Genomic DNA, 25,267 nt, shown 5'->3' with positions numbered 1-25,267 from the left:
TTTGGTATAAGAAACTTATTCCCAGAAATCCGAATGACAGCTCTCCAGACAGCTGCAAATGCGACTTCAATATGCCAGACTGAAAGTAGAACACGGATGGGTGTGTTCAGACGATCATGCGTACCTTTGCCACTCATCTCAGTATTTTTACACAGCAACAGCAAACTTTGAACGAGGTTGAGAATCTTTATTTTCACAATTCACATCTCCGAGGTTCCAAATCGTTTCCACTGCCTACTGTAGTAGCGACCACACAACAGCAACATCCTTCATTTTCTATACCAATCACAAACACAGTCCAGTCGTCTTTGTCATTCAAACTTGCGCCATCAAGCCTAGGACGTATCGCCCAGAGTTTGAATCAAACCGCCGCAATTGACCAAGACATAACGTCTTCCTCTCGCCAGGAGAACAACGTGAATCGTGATAAAGAAACTGCTCAAATGCCACCACCACAAATCATTCTATCTCTGGATAATATTGATCCTGCTCTAAGATCTGATCTGCCGTCGACATCATCGGACGTGGTGGTCGATTCTCATAACAGGGCAACCCCACCAGCTGGTTCTGGCGCTATTGTTCCCAGTACGTCGAACGAAGACATCAACATACCACAACGAGAGTTATCTCTTCCCACCGCATCACTTACACCACCTGAGGAAAATTCTGAATCACCGGTAGACTCGCAATCATCGATGGCGAATCACACATCTGGAATGTCGTCGCATTTTCGAATGCCAAAAGCACCCCATACCCCTAAACCCCCTACTTCATTGACATCTAAAGACATGTATAGCTTTTCATCGACTTCCACGCTTACTTACGACTCTTTCTGGTCCTCGCATTCGGGGTCAACTACTCCACGGCCACGGCCTTCTAGGGAGCCTTCAACCAATGAATTCACCCCAACTTTCCAAATACCGGGAGATTTTACGAGTGGCATACCTGAGCCAGGTCGCGCTCCGAACAGTTCACATCATAATCCACTGCCTAGTATGACACCTCAGCAATGAGCTAGAACAATCAGAAGCCTTGGGATCCCCATATTTTTTATCCTTGGGGGGTTCCTTCGTTTGTAATGTCAATCTGTCTATATCTCTTTTACAATCTCATCTGCCACGCAGCATAAAGACACGTCCTAATAAGTCATCGATAAACCCCGGCGCTTCACTTTACGTTGAGAAAACAGTTATCAATATCCTCAGGTTTGCTTTCGATCTCAACGACCTTTCTATTTACTGTTTAGTCTGGGCATTTTGGCCGCCTATAAATGCCTGCTTTTGCCAGCATGGTAAAAGCAGAAAAGCAAAAAAACATGACCCCACCGAACCTACAGAGCAGAGGCATTTTTCCACCAGAACTTGTGGACTCTATCATCGACCACAACCACTCCGACCCACCAACGTTGATGGCCTGCGCCCTCGTCTCAAACAATTGGGTCCCTAGCAGCAGATATCACCTTTTTTCGACTGTTGCTATATCCCACACCAATGCTCGCGAATTTATCGAACTTTTGTCTTCTCCATTGTGCACCATATCAACAGCGGTTCAAGGCATGGATGTCCAATTTGTCCCTGGTTCCCAACGCTGGTTCGCTGAGTTTACACGACGTATGAACTCACTCAATAAAATCACCATTCAATCGCTTGGAATTTTGGGCTCCGGCAACACCGTTATTCGCGAGGAGGTGCAGACAGCTATACCAGCATTAGCACCCCAAACAAAAATCTTTAACGTCGGCCCTAGTGTAATCTTCGGCACATTCTCGCAATTCGCTAAGCTTCTCTGTACCTTCGATACCTTGGAGTCGCTGTCGTGCGGCTGCACATTTCAAAACAAGGATCGCGCCCATGGGCTTCGATTCAAATCGCCCTTGCGCCAGGTCCACCTCGTAACCCCAGCAATCAAGGCCGTTTCAGAATTTCTGCTGGCACAGGGCGTGCTTCCCACTGTGTCCTCTCTTTCACTGTCGCACCTTGTCTCGGATGACTACCCCACCCTCACTACCTTTCTGGCGATCCCAAATGATAACCTCCAATCCTTGGCCATCAAAATGAATACCAGCTTCTCCGGGACCACCCTAGGTCCGTAGCAACAATCCAACATCGAGTTTTCGTTTCCACTGACCTCCTTAAACTTCATCTTTTTTGATTGATTTAGACTCGTTCACGGAGGCCGTCAAGCTGACACAACTCAAGGCTCTACTCAACTTGTCCATCGAAACCGACCCGAAACTATCACCCGAACAGGTCTCTCGCTTGTTGGAGCAAATTACTTCAGATAACCTCAAGAGTGTGGAGATCACCATGGCTCTGGAACAAGGGGCGGGCAGGGTGGACGTTCTGCTGAGTGGGAAGTTCCCATTACTTACCAAGGTGAAGATCGTGGGATCTGCATGGGGTGACGCGCGCCAATTTTTGCCGCGCTGCAATGCGAAGAATATTTTGCAGGAGTAATGTAATCTTTTCGAGCTACGGCCGTAGATACAAATTTGAGTTCCCATAAATGTTTGGTTTTTCCTGACACGGTTTTTCTCGGTAACATAAACATCAACAATGATATAATAATAGTTCTAGCCGTTATCTACTATATCAACCCTGCAGACTGGCGTCTGGCAGCATGACCCATAAAATACGCACACAACCCGCAATGACCGGCTGCATCCCAAAAAAAAAGATTAACGTCATAGTCATTAAATCTCAGAATTCGTCAATATCGTCAGATTCCAACCAGCCCCCCTTTTCCTCTGCCATCTTGTATATCGAAGACGGGGATACCATATCAAGGTCGCGATCAAGGCCCAATTGTTGATCTGCTTGAAAGTCGTCTCTTTCGTCTAATTGAGATGCCCGAACGGTGTTCCCTGTGCGTGTGAATGTCATTTGCGAGAAAAGCTTGTGTACAGGAGGAGGAGGCCGAGCATATTTGGAGTTTTGTATTGCGTCTTGAGCTTTGAGAACGCCACCCACTTCCAGTACGACGTCGTTCTTGGTCCATCCACCAGCTCTCCAACCAGACCCATCCTGTTATGTCACAGAAAAGTTAACATCTGCTCAATTGCACGACAGGGAATATTGACAGCCAGCAAGAAAAAAAAAAAACACGGTCACGCACCCGAGATAGTAGGTCATCGATTAGCCAATCCCGAGTAGCGCAAACACTATCCCAGGCGTCTTTTTCTTTTTGCAAGAAGCCAAAAAATTCGGGCTTGTAGTACTTCTGGGAACGTCGTGGAACCGGCGAAGGTAGTGAATGCAATGTGCCCAACGTCAACAAGTGAAACTGATGAGGATTAGCCTGATACCACTAGCAGTAAAACAAATTCCTTTAACATGCGCAATGTGTATCGGATCACTAGAAAGTCGCACCATATCTCCACCACTAGCATCGATCCAGCTCAACCAATCAGCCAAATCTTCTGATTCTTCAACCTCGTTGCAAAATTGCGTGTAATTTTGGTGGATGTACAACGAAAATAATGAGGTGTCAATGGGAGAATCGGCATAGAGGGACTGCGGAAACCAAATGGCATAAATTCGCGTCCGAAAGAGAAACGAATCCAACGTACTTCAACATTTACCCTACTTGCCCGCCTATCATGTTGGTGCAAGTGTACAGGAAGCTTTACACTCGGCTTAAGTGCTGCATCAATGTCGCGTTCCTTCTGCAAATCTTTCGCACTGGCAGAGGCACTTGGAGGATCACCCATACCTAACATACAATCAGTACTACCTCATGATTGAAGTTGTGAGTCTGCGCGCACGCTTATTATACAAGACCTTTCCTAATAAGTGGAAAAGTGCTAAGCTCTGCTCACGCCTTGTCACAGCTTCCAGCACTATTCGTTGTTCACCTAGCCTTTTCTTGCCGCGCCCCGGAAACTCGATTATACATGCAAATTGAAGAGCCATTATTGCACTTCTGATATCGCCGTTCGCAGACTCTACTATGGTATCCAAAACTTCCTTCGACGGCGCACTAGCTGAGGATCTCGAAAAGTGAATGCTAAGCATCGCTTGAAGAGCTTTCCGAAGTAATGTAGGGGCGATTGGGTTAAAGCTATATTATGAAATGAGATATTCTGCAGTGAAAGTGTTGAAAACAGGAAGGACCTTATTTCTGTCACAAACTGCCCTCCTAAGAGATCCTTTGGAAGAACAGTCCGCACGTCGATAATTTGGGTCTTGTCCTTTCCCCATCCCCATCCCCCGGCTTCCGCTCTTCGTTCGTCGGTCGCTTCTCCGCGCAAACCTGAATCACTTATGATAATGACCACAGGGACAGGGTTCGCTGACTGCGCCGACACCAATGCATGTAATGCCTCGTGAAACTGAGTCTGTGTCTTGGAGTGTAGGATATTTGGAAGATCTTCTAGAAGAATTATTCGGCGATTTTTCGATTTTTGTGCAGAGGAGCTGGCAAAGATGTTATGGCATGTCGATGCCCGGGCCAAAAAAGCTTCAAACTTGGTGAAGAGGCCTTCATAGTCCGAAGTGTTAGATTCTTGGCTAAAGAAGTTTTGGGCCTCGCCGATCGTATTTTTCCATTCCATAATCTCGAATCCCATCTCTTTCGCAAGTACACGAACTGTTGCAGTTTTGCCTGTCCCAGATGGACCAGTAAGTACTAGTATACGCTGCGGGGCGGGTTAGTGGAATGTAATTAAACCAAATAAATAGAAGCAGGACAAACCCTATACTTGGTAAGCTTTCCCGATGGACCACCCTCGAAGGCTTCATCGAACCATCTCCGTACGTCTTCCACTTTTCTGGCATGAACCGCCAATTGAGCCTGTATGTTTCATAAGTCCAACTTGTATAGACATAAAATATCCTAAACAGATTACCTCAGTCATGGGCTCATACTTATCAACCCACAGAAAGCCAGCTGCTATTAACGATGAGCAAAATGCTAAGTCGGATTGCCCAATGCTTACCTTGTCCATCTTCACCACTGTTCTCGCTTTCATATTCCTGAATTTTCGCCTTCCCCTTTCCTTTGAACTTCTGACCTTGAGACTGGGACGCGTTGATTTTATTGACTGTGGATACAGTCGTTACAGATTTTGAGAACTGTTACTTGACTTGGTTATTTATATGGATGTAGCCTGTTTAAAAATCGTAGATGCTCACGGCTGTCAGCGGGTCCATTCTGGTCATTCTTGAAGGTGCTGAGGATGAAGGTATTCTTTCCCCATCAAGCCTGACTGTTCGGTGGAGACTTGAAGATTTGGTTGGCTTTCGCTTCCCAACCTGAGGCTGCGTTTGTGCTTGTGATTTGGGCGCCATTGGACTGTGAAAGTTGCAGTAGTAGTTTTAAAAATTAACTGTACGCGTCGATATCGTGTAAAAACGCGTAGAGCGTGTTGTCATCGAGGTAAAGGCAAACAACGAAAGTTGAAGGAAAAGAAGTGGTAAGACCGTCAGTAGGTGAATGTGACACTGTGGTAATTTGTGTGACTATGCGTATACGTGACACCGCGTCGGCAGCTCTATAACCGCCATAATTTCGCCTCTGTGTCTCGTCAAGCGTTCGACCACTATAGAGCTTTCTTTATTTCAAAGAGAGGCATTAAATTTTCCAAATCATTTAAAAGCAACACACGATAACTGGCTTCAAAATGTCCACAGCAAAAGCTCGTAGCGCACATGCGAAAGCAATCTTAGGCCCAGAGCTGTTCTCCAAGCTTGCCAACACCTCTGTACTACTAGTTGGCGCGGGTGGAATAGGCTGTGAACTACGTGAGTAACACAACATATTTATGATCTGGTAAATGCTTGTTGCTGAATACAACATTACCAACTTAGTAAAAAACATCGTCCTAACAGGCTTTGGAAAAATCACACTCCTCGACCTGGATACCATTGATATTTCTAACTTAAATCGTCAATTTCTGTTCAAGAAGAAGGATGTGAAGCAGAGCAAAGCCACGGTCCGTCGATATACAGCCCTTGTCCACACTCCGTCACATTACTGACGCGCCAACCACGAATCAGGTCGCTGCTCAAACCGCCTCTCAATTTAATCCCAATGTCCGCATAACTCCAATTCACGACAACATCAAAGAACCTCAGTATGATGTTCAATGGTTTCAACAATTCGACATTGTTTTGAACGCTCTTGACAATCTGGGTAAGTTGAGTCCGTCAATGTTTTTTACTTGGTTATTGATTTGTTCCACTTGGAAACCATTTCGTTCCAAAAATGACATCAGATGCTCGTAGACATGTAAACAAAATGTGTATGGCTGCACGGGTTCCTTTGGTGGAGTCAGGGACAGCAGGATATCTTGGACAAGTGCAACCACTCCTCAAGGTACGCTTTTGTGCTGCTACTCTAGATGATACCGATTGAATAATGAATATCTTAGGACGAAACCGAATGTTTTGATTGCATACCAAAACCCACTCCAAAAACATTTCCCGTGTGTACGATTCGGTCGACGCCAAGTCAGCCCATCCACTGCATTGTTTGGAGTAAGAGCTATCTCATGGGGTAAGAGACTAATGCAAGTTTCTGTATCATGAATGTCTAAGAATCTCCCCCATAGGCAGCTCTTCGGTGAGGATGAAGACGCAGGTGGTGAATTGGATGAAGCCGAGAAGCAAGGAGAGAACAGTAAGCCTCGTCATTTATTTCAATTTTTCATTCAATTTTGAATTTTTTCTTCTTTTTTCAGAACAAGAGATCGCTGCGCTTAGAAAAGAAGCTCAGGCTTTTAGAGTCGTGAGAGACTCTTTGCGAGATAGCAATGCGACGAATGCTGCGAAGTTAGCATTCGATAAAGTATGTCCTATCCATTTATACGACGCAGGACTTGCTGATAAGTGGTTTAGGTTTTCAATGCCGATATCAAGAACCTGCTTGTCATGGCCGATATGTGGAAGTCGCGATCGCCGCCGACTCCGCTTGACTATGATGCCATACTCGACGAGACATTCTCGATTGGAAAAGGCAATGGAACCACCTCATCAAGCGCCGTTGCCAGCGGTAGTGGAACCAATTATTCGCCCTCTTTAAAGGGTTACGCCAATGGCAGTGCTGGCACATCTCATCTGAAGGACCAACGCGCACTAACTTTAAAAGACAATTTGGAACTTTTCATTTCAAGGTAACAGGCGTCTACGTATCCATATATTTGTTTCTAACGGCTTCCAGTACTGACCGCTTGGCTGATCGCCTACGGCACGGGGAAACGACCATCACATTCGATAAAGACGATGACGACACTCTCGACTTTGTCACCGCCGCCTCAAACCTTCGTTCCTTCGCTTACGGCATTGAAACCAAGACCCGTTGGGAAGTCAAAGGTATGCTGATTTGCAAACACTTGCAGACCATGATTGACATGGCCTTATTTGTCAGAGATGGCAGGAAATATCATTCCGGCAATTGCGACAACAAACGCGATCATCTCAGGTTTGATAGTTCTTCAAGCTCTGCATCTTCTTAAAAAAAGCCATGGACAGCTACGGAACGTCCACGTCCAGCTAAAGCCATCCGTTCCCCTCAACTCTATACGCCTAAGTCCACCAAACCCTCAGTGCGGCGTATGCAAGGATACTTATGCAACTGTACTCTGTGATCCCTCACGGACGACTCTTCGCGACATCGTCCAGGGCATCATGGATGATGATGGGAGAGAAGTCAGCGTTTATGAAGATAAGCGTGTTTTAAGCGACCCAGACTGGGATGACAATATGGATCGCACTCTTGCGAGCCTTAATGTTACCCGAGGCAAATTTGTTTCCATAGTAGATGAAGATGGAGAAAAAGCCACAATATCCATCGCTATCTGCAATCTTCCGTGCGTAATGTTCCTCGTCATTATTGCCTAGGTGAGGTAATATTCCGTTCAACTAATTTCTTTCGTCTTCAGACCCAACCACCCTGTGGATGGCCCATCGTTTATTCTTCCCTCACCTTTGCCAAAACCTCCGCCAAAAGTCAAGCCTGCGCCTGAGCCATCAACTCCGCCACGAACATCGCAGAAGCGGCCTCTACCGGTGGAAACTGAGGATGGTGTGATTGATCTCGCTCCGACCCCCAAAAAGCCTAGACCAGGTCGAACAAGCACAACCAACGGGTCTTCGGCTAAAAAGCGGAAACTGGACGACGGCTCAAGTCCAAGCAAGAGACGACGCTTGGAGGAAGACGGTGTGGTTCTAATGGATGGTCCGAATGATGATCTCGGTCCTTCGGAGCCAACGCCGGAACTACCGCAGGGGCAGACGGAAGCTGAATATATCACTATCGACTCAGATTGAATCAATAACCTTTCTTTTATAGGGGACTTTCTGTGTATTAGAAGAATGGAAAGGTACTATAGATATTCATAATCGTACTTCCTCGCCTTCGAAGTTTATAACTTATGCTTTTGTTATCAGTATTTGCAAAATTTCTTGATCCTCCGTGGCTAAATTACAATTCTAATTCGTCTATCTTCAACAGGACTCTCAGAAGGTTGTTAAATTTGTACTCATGGTTTTCCTTCGACCATTGCGCACCCGCTATGGTACATGGTGAAATGTTTCGCAACAATGTTTTGGGATGATAGCATCATATTTCTTCCAAGCGAGCCACACGTATGGTCTCGATAGCTAAGTGGTATAGCATGCGATTGCAGTCTAGCTTCTATCGCAGGGTCCGGTGTTCGAACCACCGTCGGGACTTAAATGTTTTTGAATTTCTACGCGCATTTTTTAAGCTCTTTTATGGACACCTTGCCTTTCAGACTAAGAAGCCATAATGTAGTGTCTCATAGTAACCTGCTCTCAATGTGTCTTCTGCTTAAATGATTGTTATACGGCTGAAGCCTGGCAGCATTGATCCAGAGTTCATATTGTTTTATTACACTGATGACTTTGTAATTTAATAAATTATACTTGCCCTTCAAGTTGCTGTCCAAATCTCAGCTGGGGGAGGAAGTGCTATTCAGCTGTGCTGAGATAGCAATAAAGCGGTAGCCTGCACAGCGTGAAGCACTATCGAAGCACTTCCATAGTTACCTATCGAATTACCGACAAGGCGATTAAGGGGTGACTTGCCCCTCATGGTCCATTAACTCACAATGATAAACGGCACAGGAGCAGATGGTCGATGTGTTGAAAGGAATGACCGGGTGGACACAAGTCCTTCCAGAAGGCTACAGGCTCTGAGGCACCAACTTCCAATCTTGCAAGAAACATGGCAGCTATTTCACTAGGGTATATATCCTAAACGGAGACGGCACAGACTCGGAGCCGCTGATAATGTAGGCCTGCTTTCTTTTCCTAGTCACGAATTTCTTTTGGTTCATTCCTCCACGCTCAGTCATCAAACTTCGTTGATCAAAGTAACGAAAGGGATTGTCCGGGAGTGTAGTAACAGTGACCTTTGGATGTGCGTCGGTGTTGACCTTGGGTCCCAAACATTCTAAAGGGTAAGATGTTCATAAATCCCAGTGGAATTTCTGTGCGGGTCCAACGTTACCTTCCAGAGGGGTGCCACCGTATATATCAGTGGATGTATTATCGATGTTCAATTGAGCCAATGCACCTATTAACATTGTAAGAAATGACGGTGGAGCCTACTTGCATAGCACTGGGTACCTCTTGGGGACGATGTACATGGTTCCACGTTACCGAGCTGTTGTGCCCCATCGACTTGGTGGTGACATGGGCAATACGATTTTGCACGCGACACCGATGAGCTGCTGCCTCCTGAAGGTATTGGAAAGGGCAGAGCTATTCTCCCGTCTTGCCGCCTAGGAAAGAGGACGCATGAAGGAGAGCATCGAGTGTCCATATCGTAGGAGAACAACCAATGTGATAGCCCATCACAACAGGGGTACTATAGGCTTATACCGTTATAAAGATCCCTACCCCGAAGTCAAAACAAAGATGCCATTTGTTAAGCGCCATTCCATCAGAATGGCTTTCCACCGAAAAGGAATGCCAAAACAAGCCACACAATCACGCGTCGCGGCGTCGGGCGATAGTCTTCTTCTGATGCGACTTGATTAACAGCGCATATCGTCAATGAAGTAATCAAAAAGTCAACATTGAGTCAAGTTTTCTAAGTAGACAAATGCTGTCTATATATTTATGATTAGACGTATGTAAAGAAAATGGCTTCACTGCTTTTAGGGTTAGTTGAGTCAGGTCGAGGCGTTAGGAGTATACATTTTCATTGACTTACTGATCCTCCAAAAGCTTCAACATGGAGCGTAACACTTGGTCCCCCACGGAGAATATCTGCGGGCCTTGGGTTTCTAATAGCCTTCCTAACAGTATCCGACAAGGTGTCTGTGCCGCAGACTTAATGGAAATGATCAGCCTCTTTACTCAGTCCAAAACGGCCAGAAGGGGCAGAGTATTGAATTCACTCACCGTTTATAGATATTGGTCCGGTTCCAATGGCAATCTCATCCTTAATTATGGTGGTAAGGTCAGGCCGGCCATGCTCTAGCTTGGAACAGGACAAATCTAATATCTTTGAACCAGAGTGTGAACTAGAGCTGGAGGGTGTTTTAACCTCAACGACATGGTGGTCATTTACATCTGATGTTGATTCAGCCTGCCAGCTTTGTTGTTGTGGGTTTTCGAGGACGCTAGTGATAAAGAATTGCAAAGAAATCGATATAGACTCGGGTAAGTCCTCTAATGATGATAGGAGTTCTTCCTCAATCCACTTAAGCTGGTCTATGCTGTTGTCAAAAAGGGCAAGAATATCGGGAAAACTATTATTCTTACCTGTGTCTCGTATCGCCCATATGAATGTCACCTTTTGGCACACATGTTGATTGCGCTTAGCTCGGCTATACCGACATATAAGTGAAGATAGCTTCACTCAGAAAATGAACAAACGAAACAAATGCGCAAAATGTACCTGAGCACGTCCAACAGAAGAGGAAGTGTAAACGCGATACCAGAGCCACCTATGTATAAAGGTTTCGATCAGCATTCGAAATGGAACAACTCATGACATGATTTAAGCAGCCGAAAAACAAACCTGCAATCAGAATCACGCTTTGAAATCCCATAAGTAGAGGAGGGGAACTATAAGGCCCGTTGATAAACACTTTATACGTCGAGTCTGACGAAGCTGTTTGCATCAGAGTTTTTGTGAACCCAGCACGAACACGTATAAAGAATGTCAATTTTTGGTGAGGCACGGATGCGTCACTTTCAATCGTTGATATCGTGAATGGATGAGACTGGAATGGAAAAGTAGAAATCGACGGGAACGTCAAATATGCGCTTTGCCCTGGGCGCCAGTGGAAATGTTTTGAACGGTAGACTGTCACTTTTAAGAAGCGGGGCGAGAGAACTTCAACAGACGCGTCCAAATCTCTGGATGTTTTGGACCATGGATTGAGATATCCAAAATTGAATACCGTAAGGTTGACAAGACGCAGGAAGCGGTCCAGACCCCAGATAATCATCGATGGCCATGCTCCGTAGTAGGTCAAACTGGGGATGATGCACTTAGTGCCGTTTCCAAGGCGTGGTAAAAAATCATGAGCTTACACTCGACCTGTGAGATGAAAATAGATAGCGAGGAGGAACATACTGTACATAGTCGTCAACAAAGCTATACATGTCATCTAAAAGTCGAGGCACTCACAATACAAAAATGAAGTGGATAATGAGAAAGAGCTCATAATTCCTTTCGCGAACTGGGCGGAGCGTGAGAATGCACAATAAGGTGAGAGTAGTCCCAGCTAGGACTCCACATTGTACCCAGCGGTTTACAATCGCTTCATCATCCAGAAGGCTACAATCGATATCAAGTTCAGGATTAATATAATATAAGGAGGGTTTGATCATTGACCGACCCAATTGTGATCTAAAAACAATATTCATTAAATATCATCAAAGGGTAGAAATACAGGAAGAACAAACTCACTCTCCCTCCTGCATGTATCCACACCAAGATGCATATAACTCTAGCGGAAAGGCGATGCAAATAATTCAACTAGATAACGTTATAACATCAACGTTAGTAAACTAGCATGTTGGTAAAAGATGGGATGAATTACCTTGTCGAAACTTATACCGGTCAGCCCTGATAGATCATTGCTGAAGTTAGAAAGTAATGGGTGTACATCAAGTACATTAACTCACAAGAAATGATATTGTTCCGCATTCCAAGGGCGGTCATGATCGGAAGCTGAGACGCGGCTATAGTAGCCGCCCTATTGGCGTAGTAGTGTGGTTCGACTTTGACACCCAAAGTTGTTGTCGCTGAGCAGGAAATTACATCATTAAATGGCCAATGGGGAGGTAGTATGAACCGCATTACTATTCACAAACGTCCACGACAAAAGTACTCCAGTGTATCCCAGGGTCATCCCTACCTCAGCCAGATTGAGAGTGTACGAAGCACCGATCGGAACTGTCCATCGAAATGCAATCGCCCTCAAAGAATCAATGACAGCTATTGGGAAACGACGAAAGGGAGAAGGCCGCCGAGGACTCGAGTACACCCTGTTCCTAATGGCATACCGATAGGCCAAAGAGATGAAGTGGGAAAGCGAGACGAGGGCTATGAAGCTAGCAACCAGATACAAGACTTGTTTGGGATAAGAAAAAAAGCGCGGAACGCGAATGGCCTTGTCTGGATCGACTGCCCGGGAAGCAACGATGCCAGGAGCGCTAAAGGAAGCATTTAGAGGAGAGAGATCCATGGCTGCGTTTTACACTAGAAGCAGAGGTTTATGCAATGAAGCGACCTCTACGCGAGGGACCTTTTAAGTCTTCTCCAGGTTCGGAGGTGGGAAAAGGGTGCCCTGCTGAGCTGTCAAACCGATTCGGAGACGGTAGATAGATGAAATGAGGCCTTGAAATCCTTCAAGCTTATGGGACCCCAGCAGGAACACATCGGATCTCCTGGCTTTGCTTGAACTTTTACACTATTTATAGAGCAAAGAAGGTTATTGGGACCCTCAAAAACAGCCACGAGATGGCATGAGAAGAAAGCAGCCGAGGAGTTATCTGATAACGATGAGTCTTATCAGATTACCGCACCATCTTATCTCGCACGCACGGTCATCCGATGTGAGAATTCGTCCAAGGTTGGTGATAGTAGAACGCCAAAGAAGCACGATGATGCATTTTTCGCAAATTTTCTGGAACAAGAGGAGCACGAGATTCCAGGCTTGCTTGTATTACGCTTCCTTTATTCGCATTAGGTTAGTCCAGAATTCCGACAACCAGACAGTCCTTGTGAATTTCACGGCCTTGGGGAATGTCTCTTCAATAAGTCATATAGGACTGAGGGTTCAAAGGCAACGAGAGACGACTCTGAGCGATCCTCGCCACGCATCATACAGGCGCAAGATCGTAAATTCCTGAACAAGAAACGAAAAACCAGGTGAGTTATCAATGGAAACAGGGCATCCTGTGAGACTCAATATAATTATTTCGGCCCACAGATAGAAATTTGAACACAAAAGAGTAAATGCATTGTTCGCTAGAACGCACACGTAATCTCTAAATAAATGACGAGTAGGGTTTACTGACTGCAAATATCGGAGATTTCGATAACTCACTTCGAGGTGCTTACACATGGAAGAGGAAATAAGCTTTGTATCCTGACTGTCGCCGGATTACACTGCTTCAGCGGGCATAGCACAAGCGGAGATATACCACGCGTATCATTTGTCCCGCTACATTTCAAGCCGTGTTGTCAGCAAACAAGCCAGCTAAGTAGAGCTGGCTGCCGGCCTTTGGTTAGACCTGCCGCAAAGATGGAAACGTTTCACAAAACAAAGTGTACCGAAGCATCGAAGTTTCGACGGCAATGGCCCTGTATGTGTGCTGCGCAGCTTCACTGATGACGGTTCCAGGGGGGAATAGGTGACAGGAATCAATTCCATTCTGCTCGGCATCCACCTGTCAGGATACTAAAGGAAAGATGTTGAACTGTGGAAGAGTTGATGTGCAGTGTGTTTCCGGTTTGTTCTAGTTTGTCAGGAGCTGGGGTGTTGAAAATCCTCAAAAGCCTGGATCAAAAAACCGGGTGATAGAAAGTAAGATTATAAGGTATATAGCACAGATACAAGTTCCAAAGACATAATTGAAGCAGATAAAAACGGTAGGTGATGTGCGTAAGTCGTGACGCACTGTAGATTAGTACGCTGGCGTTTTCTATCTTCTAGGGGTTGGGTGCATCTGAGAACCTATATGTCAGAGCTGATATGCATGTTGAAAAGTACATGAAGATACGCACATTCATAAAATGGATTTGATAGTGGAACCATGCCGTATTCATAGCTCTTTATGTGCACCGAACACGCCTGCCACGGCAGAGCTCCCTTCATTAGCGGTCAATCCTAACCACTGCCATAAAATCCTTTCATCCCCTTCCTGACCCCATAAATAGTACATTGCACGCCTTCGTAGGAACAACAGGTGGTGTGGCATGTATTTGAGGATGGCAGAGGAGAGCAATAGGAACAACAGTGCCAATACCGACACTACATTGTTCGACGAATCAGTTAAAGCATGGTACCCTATTGCAACAGATGTTTGTAAGACATACGTAGAAGAATTTTCTCCCAAGGTTCGAGCATGGAAAGGACAAATGTCGACTCGAACCACATCCGACGGCGCCAAAAGAATTGCCCGACTTTGGACTCTGGCTTTCGTGTAAAAGCGTGATTTGGCTTCGGGGGAGGAAGGTGAGTAGTCGTGGTCGTTGTTGCCGACATCGTCGTAGTAGGAATCGTTAAAAAGAAGACACGAGTTGAACACGGCGATGTGGTTTGAACGCAAGATGCGGGTGCTTGAGCCCTGCGCAGTACTATTACATTCCACGTTCTCACGGTCAATTTTATTGCTAAAATGTACAAGTCAGGCAACGCTTCGCTTTTGCCCGCCTTTTCGCATATTCAATTCACGCCAAAGGAAAAGTTAGTCTACCAAAGCCTTAACAGGTGCAGAAGGTCCAAGCTTCAGTGGGCGGACCTGTCGAAATTGCGGAGAACCAAATAGACGTCAACGAATTCAGACCATATCGTTAATATATAAGTAATAAAGGCGCGTTTGTAATATGGAAAATTAGCAACTCCTTCCATTAGAGCGGTAATAAATACTGTAGTAAGTAAACATGGAGAGGTGGTACTTTTAAATCACAGGAATCTACGTTAGCAATTAAGTACCTGAACACAAGAGTCGTTAGATACATCATTATGCTCGAACCCGTTTTGCTGGCTGTGATGAGCGCAGCTTCTCCTGTTTCTTCGCCCAGTATTGTACCCACCGCCTATTGGCATGGGTCTTCAGCCACTCCTCTGCATTAAACCCTTGAGGAAGTTCATGTCTCCAACTGATCTTGCTCTTCTCGTAAAGCTCCTTGCTGAAGGTGAACGCACGTCGGTCCTTGTTCAGGGATTTCTCGAGCTCAACGACTCTGTCCATTGGCATACGAGCGCGTTGACTCTGGGACCTCATGCGTGGTCGGCGTTGCACGTACCACTCCCAGGCATATCGAATGACAGCGCCGTCGGCATCGTAAGGAGTAGGGATTTCAGAGTAACCTGGTCGTGCGGTGGGATGGCGCACATAGATAGCAGAGCATGTCTTGAAGGACACTTCGATGTAGGCGGGAATGAAGAGCCAAGGGGAGGCATATTCGGGAAGGTAGAATGGCGTAGGAGGGCGTTTGTAGTATGGAACGTACGGTTCCTCGGTTTTAGCCACTGCTTTGGTCGCAGCATCCTCTCCTTTAGTTGCCTCAGTTTCTTCTGACTTGGTGGTCTGATCCTCCTCTGATTTCGCAGCATCAGATTCTGAGGCTTCACTTTGGGCGGCGGGTTTAGCAGTTTTAGGTACAGGTCCAGTAATACGCTCCATAGCACCGTATGGCGTTTTGAGGAATCGAATAGCAGTAGGATCAACCGACACCATGTCCCCCGGGGCTAGTCGCGTGTTGGCATGGGAGTGCTATATATCAAAGAGAAAGGAAAGACCAAAAAACGCGTTAGAATGGCGATGGAGGATGCATGCAATGGCAACTTCACCTTTTTCCCATTGAGCTTCACGTAGCCGTGAATAATCAGCCTTCGCGCCTCGTACACACTGTGCACAAAACAGCATCTGAACAGGAACACGTCCATCCTCCTCTCAACCTCTCTGAACATCAAGCTTCCGACTGGAGCAAGACCCTTCTTCTCAATTTCCTCCTCCAATTTCTTTTCCTGTTCTTTCACCCTTGTCTTCCGTTTGGCGTAATGCTCCAAGTCCGTTTTATCATCTCCAATAACCTGTCGACGGGGACGCACATCGGGTATGGTGTCGGGAAGGTACCATCGTTTGAAAACCTTTTCAGGGATATATTCTCCGTGGTATGCGCGCACAGCAGCCTTCGAACGCCATCTCTGTTGGAACAGCGTCTGCTCTGTGGTGGCTTTGAACGTGAGGTCTTCTGATTCAGGTCCAACTGTTCGTCTCCAAACATTGTACAAGTTTTTTGGAGACCAGCTCTGGGAAGTGGTACGTATACCAGCATAAGTCGAAATTTCAATGAAATATGCACAGCACGGTATTCATACCATGCAAGGGAGCGACTTGTGAAGGTTGAGAGGGTTTTTGTTGCGCATGGTTTATTTTGAGTGTTGTGGGCGAAAACAGAGAAAATATTGGAGGTGGCGGGTATCGTCAGGGAGCGTAAGAAGGAATCTTTAAAAACACCAAGTAGCACCGCCTTCGAGCTGACCGTTTGCAACGGCGACGACGGGTGTTTTCTGCACCGTTGGCGTTGAGGATAGCGCTCGGAAGAGCTTGCGGGAAATTTTCAAGGTCCGCTCGTATTTTTCCACGAAGCGCGTCACCCGTCCGGACGCGTCGTAGGCAATTTCTGAACCCAACCTCGACCTGTTCTCCAGAAATCTGAACACGAACTTCTGAACCGTGATATGGATGTGGTCAAGGACTTTAATGGTGTTGAACTTTTTTTTCTTCACAAGGCACATCTACGGGTTCATGACTAGGCATCTCAGGTTTGGCGGACAAAAAAAGTACCCCAAACAACAAAGCAAAAAAGTGTACAAGGGAACCAAGATTATATAGCAAATATCTGTCCTACGCTTGCGATCCATTGACCTTCCTCTTCGATAGATCAACGACACCCTCGCCATATTTACCAGCTCGCTCCTTCCCGACCTCTCTATCATGACGTGCCTTGACTCTACGCACCAGCCACAGACTGTAAAACCCGGTCAAAATCCCAAGAACACCCGTACATGAAGCAGTGACGATGATCGTAGCTTTACTTGATGTCACAAGCTGCCCATCCTGTACACCAAAAACGCTGGCGATGGTTGAAAGCAGACCCGCCAGCGAATTCAGGAATCCCGGCCTGGACGTGATATCAGCACAGTTTACGCCATAATGAATGTCGAACATACAGGAAAATCTTGTTCAAACCCCAGATATAATTTTTCCTCCACCTCCACCACAACCAACACATACCAAACACACCCACCGCAGTGCAAACCCAGGCAACAACGAATCTAGAAACAATCAGTATGCAGTCCCTCACACAGTCAAACAACACATACAGGGGTAAATGGGCAATGGCCTTGACCAACTCTTGCTGCACCTGTCCCGGAACACCGGACGTATTATTGATGCTCTGCAAGCTCGTAAAGGTACCCGGGAACAAGATGAAACCAGCCAACAAGATCCAGGTAAAGAACCCCGCAAGGAGGTTGTACAGGGCGGGAATGTCGTCCAGCGCGAGCAGCATGTTCACGTACTGCGTGTCCATCTGGCTCGGGTTCCCACTCAGGCGCGGGCGCGTTGGGCCAGCCGCAACGGCCGCCGCTGCCTCATGGACTTTGGCCTGATGTTTGCTTTCCGATGAAGCAGACATCGAAGGTTGGTGTTGGACTTGTGACGAGCTGACAGTAGGAGGTCTGGTCGACTCCTGTACATGGACCTGTGGGCGCGCGGTAGCTGTAGCCGTTGTCGTCGTCGTGGATGGTGATGGTTTCTGGCCTTGGCTTTGAGGTACATGTGTGCTCAATTTATTATGTGACAAATTGGACGACACAGTAGGTTTGTAAGGGTTACTGATGGACACCGTCTGGGGAGGTTTTTGCTGTGAGGGTGTCGAAGTTGAAGAGTGTGAAGGTGCGGCGGTAGTCGTTGGCTTAACGGGGGGCGCTGCGGTAGCGGAAGAAGAAACAGTGGGGGTCACAGTGGCTTGGGTCTTCCCTGGCCTGACCGTAGTAGTATTCTGCTTAACTGGAATATGAGGATTGATTGTCGCACTTGCGCCAGATGGAATGCTGGGCGCAGATGCACCAGGAGGGCGTGCCTCGTAGCTTGAACCCGTTTTGTGAGGTGTCGGGCTGACTGGGGGTCGCTCATTGGTGGGTCTAGAAGTCGAACTATAGGAGGAAGCCGAACTTTGTTGTGAATGGAAGTTGACTCGTGGAGGGACTGTTTGTTGTGAAAGAGAGTGAGGTTGATTCTGGGGTTGCTGGTTGGAGGGCGGCTTCGTTGGTTCAGGGGTGGCAGAGGAAGCGTCAGGGGTAGGTGGCTTGACAATTGCTGCTGGTCGCGGATGGTGATGGATTCGAAGAGGCGCAGTGCCCGGTACTGCCGCCACAGGGGCGCTTGGCTTTGATCCAGTAGAAGGACTGTGGCTCAAGTTCGAATATTCTGTCCGTGTACCGCCTTGGGTGGGCCTCGAGCCTGAGTCAACGCTGAAAGAAGATGTGGTCGGCTTGGTCGAAGTAGAGGTAGATGTTGGATGTCCAGTGGTCGCGACAGGCATACCAGGAGATGGCTCAGCCAACCAAGATGAATCATAACGATCCTTTGGTGAAGCAGAAGAATCGTGCATTTCTAGATTTCCACTAGATAGAACGGGTTCAGATGCATAATTTAGCGCTTCGAAATCGTTTCCGGCACTGCTCCCCTCAAGGTCTTCATCATATTCCTCAAAATCTCTGTCATTATCGTTGTTGCCAAAACGTTGTGGAGATGGCATGTGCTGAGGCGATGGCATATGGGGAGGGGCAACGTTCGGCGTTGGCATAGGTGGATGGTTCAAGTTTGGAGTTGGCATAGGTGGATGATTTAGGTCTGGTGTAGGCATAGGTGGATGCTTTAGGTCCGGTGTTGGCATAGGTGGCGCTTGGCTTTGAGAGGCAAGCCAAAGCGACTCGTATTTGTTGGAATTCGATTCGCCTTCGGTATTTTGCCTGATTGGCTGAGGCCCTTGAGGCATCGGAGGTCCTACAGAAGATACTCCATCCTCTGCCGAATAATAGGAACTTGGTTCTGTTTGAAAAGAGGACACGCTTTGCCTGGTACTGTCCGACAAGGCTTGTGGTGCTGGCATAGAGGATGGAGGGGCAAGGCGATTCGAAGGACCTCTTTCTCTAGAGTCGGATCTAGGCAGAGACGATTGGTACGGTTCGACAATATAGCCCGTGCCATCAAGAGAGCTCTTCGGTTCAGGAAATTCAGGACGAGAGGAAGTCGCCTTGGATTTCGAATTGGAAGGGGTTCTTTGCCTTTGCGAGGTCGTGGCACCCGGAACAGGCATGCTCGTCTGAGATATTGGTTGTCTTCGAGAATCCGATGCTGGGACAGGGTTCGGAACAGTCTGTGACCGATGGGGAGGGCCTTCGTCTCTGGGAGAACGTGCAACAGGGGTCCTTGTCGACGCTACACCTCTCTGACTGCCTGCAGTCGATGTCGTCGCGCCTCTAGATGCATTGTTACTCCTATTTGAAAACAAAAAATAATAGAGATGATCGTGAACGCTTGTTCATGACAAGGTAGATATCGAAGCACATAAAACTCACCGAAGGTCCGACATCCGTTACTTTGGCAGGTAAGGACTTGAAAAGAGTGAACTATGGCGGTTTGGCGGTCTCCGCACTGCGGGTATGGTTTTGGCTTTAGTAGGGAAGCTAGTTCCCATCATATCGACAAATCCTCGCACGTATAGCCTCGTGGTTCATCTTGGCTTCCATACACCACGCCATTGCTCCGGTGCATTCCCTTTTTTCCGAGTCCGTCACCGCCGCTGGCAATGTACGGCGTAAAATGACCTTATACACTGCGGCATCTACCACGGATCAAATTGATGGCCAGTTGTGTAGATGAAAGATTGTTGAAGGAAAGAGGCTATTAGTTGAAGATTTTGAGCGTCCTATATCTACGTACGAGTGTCATCGGAATTTTAGCAACTAACATTTTTCAGTGAGCGTAGAGAGTGGCGATTACGTTTGAAGTCGGTACTCAAGTATTTGGGTCTGCTATGTGGCTACTTAAAACTCCGCTTATTCAGATGAATCTCCGATTATCTGAGTTTAAACAGTTCCTGGACTCAACCATCTGACCGCCGCAAGATTAACGACCACTTGCCAATGGCAAGTGATTGTAGTTATAAGAGGCCTTTCTATGAAGAATAATACTCTCCTTTAATTTGGCACATACTTCAGCCGATAAGAGGACAAGCCAACGGCCAGGTCGCAGAGGCCTTTCAACAGAGTAACAAGTCAAAAACATCAGTGCTCTAACTTCCAGGAATGGGCATGGAAGTAAGCTACCAGTTCTTTAACTGCAGATGAGCATCTTTACTTAGGATCTTAATGGCTTATTAGTAGTGATGCACCAAAATGCACTACCTGACTATGTATCCGAGTGATGACCACGATGAGAGCCTTATGGGTCTCATCTTTTCTTCATCGCCCTTTAGCACCAGTAGTAGGCTCACTTCGTCATTTACATCAAAGATGATGGCACGAGACAGAATAGCCGCTATAAATTCTCCTGTTGACGGAAGTTAATCTATCCAATGCATTGTTTCAAGGCTCCGAACCAACGGGACCTGTCAATGGAGGGTGCTTAATGGATTACGGGTGCACTCTAAATACACAAAAGATGGTGTGTGTGTGGTATAATACATGAGCATGAATGTCTTCTATAAGAATATACATGATTATGATAATGGTAATACAGCCGTCCATGTGGAAGGAAGGTTACTGATGTCGTGAAGGCCGCCGGGCCTGCTGTCAGGCGGTCATTTCGAACGAGCAATGTTCGAATCTTGAACTAAGAACCGTAGGCAGTAATATAATGAGGCACTGTGACATGCCCTAACACCGCTCCTCTGGGTCTCGCGTCACTTCCCGTCAGGTTCTCATCATACACACTCCGGAAAGGCAGAATAAATAGCATCTCTTCAGCACCTTCATGTTACGAATATCCGCACTCCGTATCCTCGTCCATCCGCGGCCGTACCTCAAATATTCGACTTGATCTGAGCGTGGTCTGTTGTGTGGGAGAGAATAGTAGAGGGGGGATAACTGGAGACAACGCGGGCGGAGGGTCCGATGGCGGCACGTCGTAGCTATAATCATTCGTTGTTGTGGTAAACCCTCTTCCGTCGGTCTGCACCATACTAGCGGAAGTGTCCACGTCATGTGTATCTTGACCCAGCCCAATTTGAACTATAATAAGCGTTGGAACAATTCCCTATGATAAGTTGGAGATCAGAGAACAAAGATGGGACGTTAGCAGCTAAAATTTTAACGTACCACTATTTGAGCCAGTCCTGCATCCAATATGAGCTGGATTAGAAAAAGCAACATATCAGCCAAAGCACAGTTGTGAGAGCCTGGAGCTTACATCTTGTATCACCACGTCAAGGATGAAGTATATTGAGTAGATAACGCTCGATTCCACTCTGTTGGAGTAGGCGTGAGCGTGTCTAAAAATAGACCGTCTGGTTTTCATCAGAAGGGGTACTTACATTATTGCGATCATAGTGGTGTACTTGGATGATAACCTTGGGCCGAGAATGGTACGGGCCTTCCGTGCAATCCACCAGATACGGCCCGCTAAAAAAGCTCATGAGACTTGGCAGGCGCCGCCGACGTGAGAAAACTTACCCATGAGCACTGTAACTAGCATGTTTAGTGCGACAGTCGTGAAAAGAAAAGCGATCAGCAGTTGGCGGAACCGGTAGTCTTCTTTTGATACTGCAATAAAACCATATCCAAAACCTATGCAAGAAAGTGTTTCAGTAAAATAAACATCACCGTGGAAATTATGATACACTCACCAGTGCCACAGACTAACAAAAAACAAGGCAAGATGATCACGCGCTTGCTACGATTCCAAACGGTATGACAGCGATATATCTATTCAGGAAAGATGAGGATGAATAGTGCCATGGAGGAAAACGTAAAGCGGAAGTTGCATACCACAAGACTGTCGGCGATAAGGCTTTGAACATTGAATGAGTGATATGCCGCCCAGATGAACACAAAACGGTTGGCTTACTTGCTCGTAATATATATCAAGTATTTGAAGTGAACGTCGGATTGTGGAATGGTGTTGTTCTTCACGATGAACCAAAACAAAAAGCTTATTTCCAAAACAACGTCGACCGTTGCAAGCGCAAACATGACCATGGCGCACGCCAGCAGCATTTTTTGAGTCGTCCTCTTATTCCTTAGGAGAACGCGTATGCATATTGCAAATAGAGTTGAATATATTCCTGAACCATGGGAGACAGCGAGTTAGCACCGCTTCGGCACATTAGCCAGGATTTCATGAGCATTTACCATAGAGGAACACTTCGAACTGAGGATAAACGTCAGCCATATCTACAGAAAATAGAGCTCAATAGAGTGCTTACCAGGACCGCTGCACTGTACTTGTTCAAGGAATAGTAGTCATTATCCGTTGTCACTGACTCGTCTCCACCGTCTTTGTCTGGAATAATGATATTGACATGTCCCACTGAGCTTCCCCCACTATTTGTCTTCCAAGGGTGTAAAAGGAGGCTGGCCATCGTTAGAGGTCGTGGGCTAACGCCCTGAGGTCAGAAAGTGCCTTAGGGCAGCCTGGGTGGAAGTGTGCAAGGAAGAGAAAAGAGGGATTGTTATCGTCCCGACGTGAAGGTAAGGAGGAGTGAGAGAATAGACCAGCTTGGGATCCAACTCTCATCCCAATAGACCGGGTTCTACTTATAGACCATGATGTGAAATGTGCGACGCTGGCACTAGATTGTAAGCTGGGCCATTGGCACTGATGAGAATTCGCGGACCTTTTGCCAAGCAGTGTGGGTACATGTTGACGATTTTAGCAACTTCCGCCAAGTCAATATACTCCGTTCACCAAAAGCCATGCGCTTCAGCCTTTGGAGTCGCTCCCAGGAAGCAAAACCACAGATACTCCATGGTCTTCAACATCATCCATTCCGGAGAAGTACGCACTGTCGATCCGCCTTTTGAAAGATCGGCCGATAGCCCAAAGTGGCCGGTATGACTCTTGTGCGCCTCTATCATCCAATCTCCACGAAGTATCGCGTCAATTGAAAATGATACATCTTTCTTTCACTCCGGCTGAAATGTAACCACACCAATGCCGGGAGGCCTTCTGCAGGACAACTTGCCAGTAATAATATTACATATATGCTACGATGGTTCTTGCTATGTTCCTACTTATGTTCTTGCGTTTCCGTACCAACACTGTCACTCCTCTGGCGTCTAATTGGAACTACGTTTGTCCGAATACTCAAGTTTAGTCGCGGGCGGGACCGTGTCCGTTCTACGATTCCATATCCAGCCCGAGTTTCCGGCAAAGTTGTGGTAGAGGCTGCCAGCCCGCCAAGGCTTTCGCAGGACGAGTTTCGCAACACCACGCCACCTATAGTAATACCCTATCTTACGCGTCAACTTTGAATTCATCAGCCAAGACAATTCCCACTTGGACTCACGGCTATCTGAGTTAAAGAAGCACTAAGCACCAGCTTAAAATCAAACAGCCCGTTAACACTCCCAAACCAGTAACAGAACAATTGGACGAAAGTCACTCACTGTATGAAAAACCAGGTATAGAGATATTGAAAGGCTGTAAAAAGCACCGGAATCAAGACTTTCAAGTACTTTGTATTAGCCAAATTTTAAGGCCTTTTCAATGTCGAAGACTCACATAAGGGCAATAAAATAATCACAAATAACGGAAAAGTCCATCTTGAAAAACCCATTCATCTTCCGTGATGTCCACAAGGTTCTAAGGCCTACAACTACGGAGTTAATGTGGTTCGACAAAAGGATATGTGACGTACCTATTAGCAAAGTAATTGACAGGTTTGCTGCTGCAGAAGTAATAAAACTGGCCGCGAGTAATTTATCTCCCAACTGAGCAGCACCCAATGACACAAAGCTAATGACTGGAATATCCGTCAGTTCTCGAATATTCATTAACAATTTATTAACCGCAAACTGGAGCGTACCTGTGCCGCACGCCACCATAGCTATTGGTGCGATCACGATCCGTTTATTTTGCCACACCTCATAACATCGCTTAATCTAGCGGATGATTAGATTTTGCCAACAAGCGCACTGTTAAAATTTACCAAAAGACTACTGGCAATCGCACTGAAAACATCCAGCTAAGTACTCTTTCATCAACATGCAGTTTGAAAACTCACTTTGCCACAACATAAAACCCAAATTTAATCTCCAGAATCCGATTCCAGGTTTCATGATTGCTGTTCGTACTTGGAACGCTGACCCTGGGCTGTTTTAAGACGAAATGGAAGAAGAAGTAGCCTGTGACGAGTATATCGGCTGTCGCGAGCATGAAGAGTAAACTGGAAGCTATCAGAGTCGTCTTCCGCACGATCCTCTGCTTCACTAGGGTATAAAAGCAACAGGAAAAAAGCACTACGTATACACCTATTACAAGCATCAGAAGTCGGCATTTCGACTTTGCAGCACCAAGCTAACCGTAGAGAAAGGTCTCAAGCTAGGACTAGAGCATCAGTAGGATGCACCGACGATCGCATGAAATAATTTCACGCACCATAATCGCTGGGTATTTTGATTTCGAGGACCATGGCTCCTTCAAGAATGGTATCAAGGGACGATGCATAGGGACTACTGTCCGCGTCCTCCCTCCAATAAGTTCCACCTCATCGAGCATACTTCGCTCCATTAGCGCGGCTCCAGTGAACGCGGGGCTTGGTTGGGGGAGAGCAAGGGAAGGGTTCACTGCACATCCGCCAAGCAATTAACAGTCACAATCCAGTGAATCATTGCTGCGCCTTCGATATACATAGCGCAAGGTCGACAAGAAAGCCCCTCGAGCTAGAGAAAAAATGTGTTCATTTTGATAGCAACAAATATAATTAGTTCGACTATGAGAAGTCATGGTCGGTTTTTGGACAATTAGGCAAGCTGCCAACGTCAAAGATAACGCTCCCACAGGGAATGGTCACACGCCCTGGGGAGCCCTGGAGTTTC

At 46.6% G+C, this 25,267-nt stretch overlaps 9 protein-coding genes and 1 non-coding gene across 10 annotated transcripts; 4 read left to right on the top strand and 6 right to left on the bottom strand.

Annotated features, from left to right (window-relative positions):
- Positions 1-116: 116 nt before the first annotated feature.
- Positions 117-1,013, top strand: JR316_0011446 (uncharacterized protein; the record flags this gene model as incomplete). Its single annotated transcript, XM_047897101.1, has 1 exon — positions 117-1,013. The coding sequence occupies one exon, from the start codon at positions 117-119 to the stop codon at positions 1,011-1,013; it is 897 nt and encodes a 298-aa protein (XP_047743510.1).
- Positions 1,014-1,315: 302 nt separating this feature from the next.
- On the top strand, positions 1,316-2,456 carry JR316_0011445 (uncharacterized protein; the record flags this gene model as incomplete). The annotated part of the gene is made up of 2 exons (XM_047897100.1): positions 1,316-2,084; positions 2,161-2,456. The coding sequence occupies 2 exons, from the start codon at positions 1,316-1,318 to the stop codon at positions 2,454-2,456; spliced, it is 1,065 nt and encodes a 354-aa protein (XP_047743509.1).
- Positions 2,457-2,699: 243 nt separating this feature from the next.
- Positions 2,700-5,288, bottom strand: JR316_0011444 (Cell cycle checkpoint protein RAD17; the record flags this gene model as incomplete). Its single annotated transcript, XM_047897099.1, has 10 exons — positions 2,700-3,023; positions 3,115-3,306; positions 3,369-3,512; positions 3,569-3,711; positions 3,764-4,059; positions 4,113-4,636; positions 4,693-4,791; positions 4,847-4,890; positions 4,937-5,072; positions 5,133-5,288. 10 exons carry the CDS (start codon positions 5,286-5,288, stop codon positions 2,700-2,702), a joined length of 2,058 nt encoding a protein of 685 aa, XP_047743508.1.
- A 332-nt stretch (positions 5,289-5,620) lies between these two features.
- JR316_0011443 (Ubiquitin-activating enzyme E1-like) lies at positions 5,621-8,267 on the top strand (the record flags this gene model as incomplete). The annotated part of the gene is made up of 11 exons (XM_047897098.1): positions 5,621-5,741; positions 5,808-5,932; positions 5,997-6,132; positions 6,215-6,315; positions 6,371-6,495; positions 6,551-6,618; positions 6,680-6,786; positions 6,837-7,111; positions 7,159-7,310; positions 7,366-7,807; positions 7,880-8,267. 11 exons carry the CDS (start codon positions 5,621-5,623, stop codon positions 8,265-8,267), a joined length of 2,040 nt encoding a protein of 679 aa, XP_047743507.1.
- Positions 8,268-8,590: 323 nt separating this feature from the next.
- JR316_0011442 lies at positions 8,591-8,672 on the top strand. Its single transcript has one exon. It is a non-coding gene; the product is annotated as a tRNA-Cys (tRNA).
- A 1,442-nt stretch (positions 8,673-10,114) lies between these two features.
- Positions 10,115-12,670, bottom strand: JR316_0011441 (putative ferric reductase transmembrane component; the record flags this gene model as incomplete). The annotated part of the gene is made up of 13 exons (XM_047897097.1): positions 10,115-10,120; positions 10,180-10,298; positions 10,371-10,682; positions 10,734-10,798; positions 10,870-10,918; positions 10,993-11,453; positions 11,511-11,552; positions 11,608-11,757; positions 11,819-11,829; positions 11,890-11,958; positions 12,023-12,048; positions 12,108-12,227; positions 12,286-12,670. The coding sequence occupies 13 exons, from the start codon at positions 12,668-12,670 to the stop codon at positions 10,115-10,117; spliced, it is 1,815 nt and encodes a 604-aa protein (XP_047743506.1).
- A 1,582-nt stretch (positions 12,671-14,252) lies between these two features.
- JR316_0011440 (uncharacterized protein) lies at positions 14,253-14,695 on the bottom strand (the record flags this gene model as incomplete). The annotated part of the gene is made up of 2 exons (XM_047897096.1): positions 14,253-14,497; positions 14,527-14,695. 2 exons carry the CDS (start codon positions 14,693-14,695, stop codon positions 14,253-14,255), a joined length of 414 nt encoding a protein of 137 aa, XP_047743505.1.
- A 202-nt stretch (positions 14,696-14,897) lies between these two features.
- Positions 14,898-16,585, bottom strand: JR316_0011439 (37S ribosomal protein S4-like, mitochondrial; the record flags this gene model as incomplete). The annotated part of the gene is made up of 4 exons (XM_047897095.1): positions 14,898-14,951; positions 15,186-15,929; positions 16,007-16,468; positions 16,538-16,585. 4 exons carry the CDS (start codon positions 16,583-16,585, stop codon positions 14,898-14,900), a joined length of 1,308 nt encoding a protein of 435 aa, XP_047743504.1.
- A 481-nt stretch (positions 16,586-17,066) lies between these two features.
- JR316_0011438 (uncharacterized protein) lies at positions 17,067-19,821 on the bottom strand (the record flags this gene model as incomplete). Its single annotated transcript, XM_047897094.1, has 3 exons — positions 17,067-17,343; positions 17,546-19,726; positions 19,808-19,821. The coding sequence occupies 3 exons, from the start codon at positions 19,819-19,821 to the stop codon at positions 17,067-17,069; spliced, it is 2,472 nt and encodes an 823-aa protein (XP_047743503.1).
- Positions 19,822-21,206: 1,385 nt separating this feature from the next.
- On the bottom strand, positions 21,207-21,696 carry JR316_0011437 (uncharacterized protein; the record flags this gene model as incomplete). Its single annotated transcript, XM_047897093.1, has 3 exons — positions 21,207-21,485; positions 21,548-21,580; positions 21,639-21,696. Coding segments are annotated over 3 exons (370 nt in total), but the record flags the coding sequence as incomplete, so codon positions are not given.
- Positions 21,697-25,267: the final 3,571 nt, after the last annotated feature.

Source organism: Psilocybe cubensis, chromosome 11 (assembly GCF_017499595.1).
Source record: "Psilocybe cubensis strain MGC-MH-2018 chromosome 11, whole genome shotgun sequence".
In the NCBI taxonomy this organism is placed as follows: Eukaryota; Fungi; Basidiomycota; class Agaricomycetes; order Agaricales; family Agrocybaceae; genus Psilocybe; species Psilocybe cubensis.
This window is presented reverse-complemented; position numbering and strand designations above follow the sequence as displayed.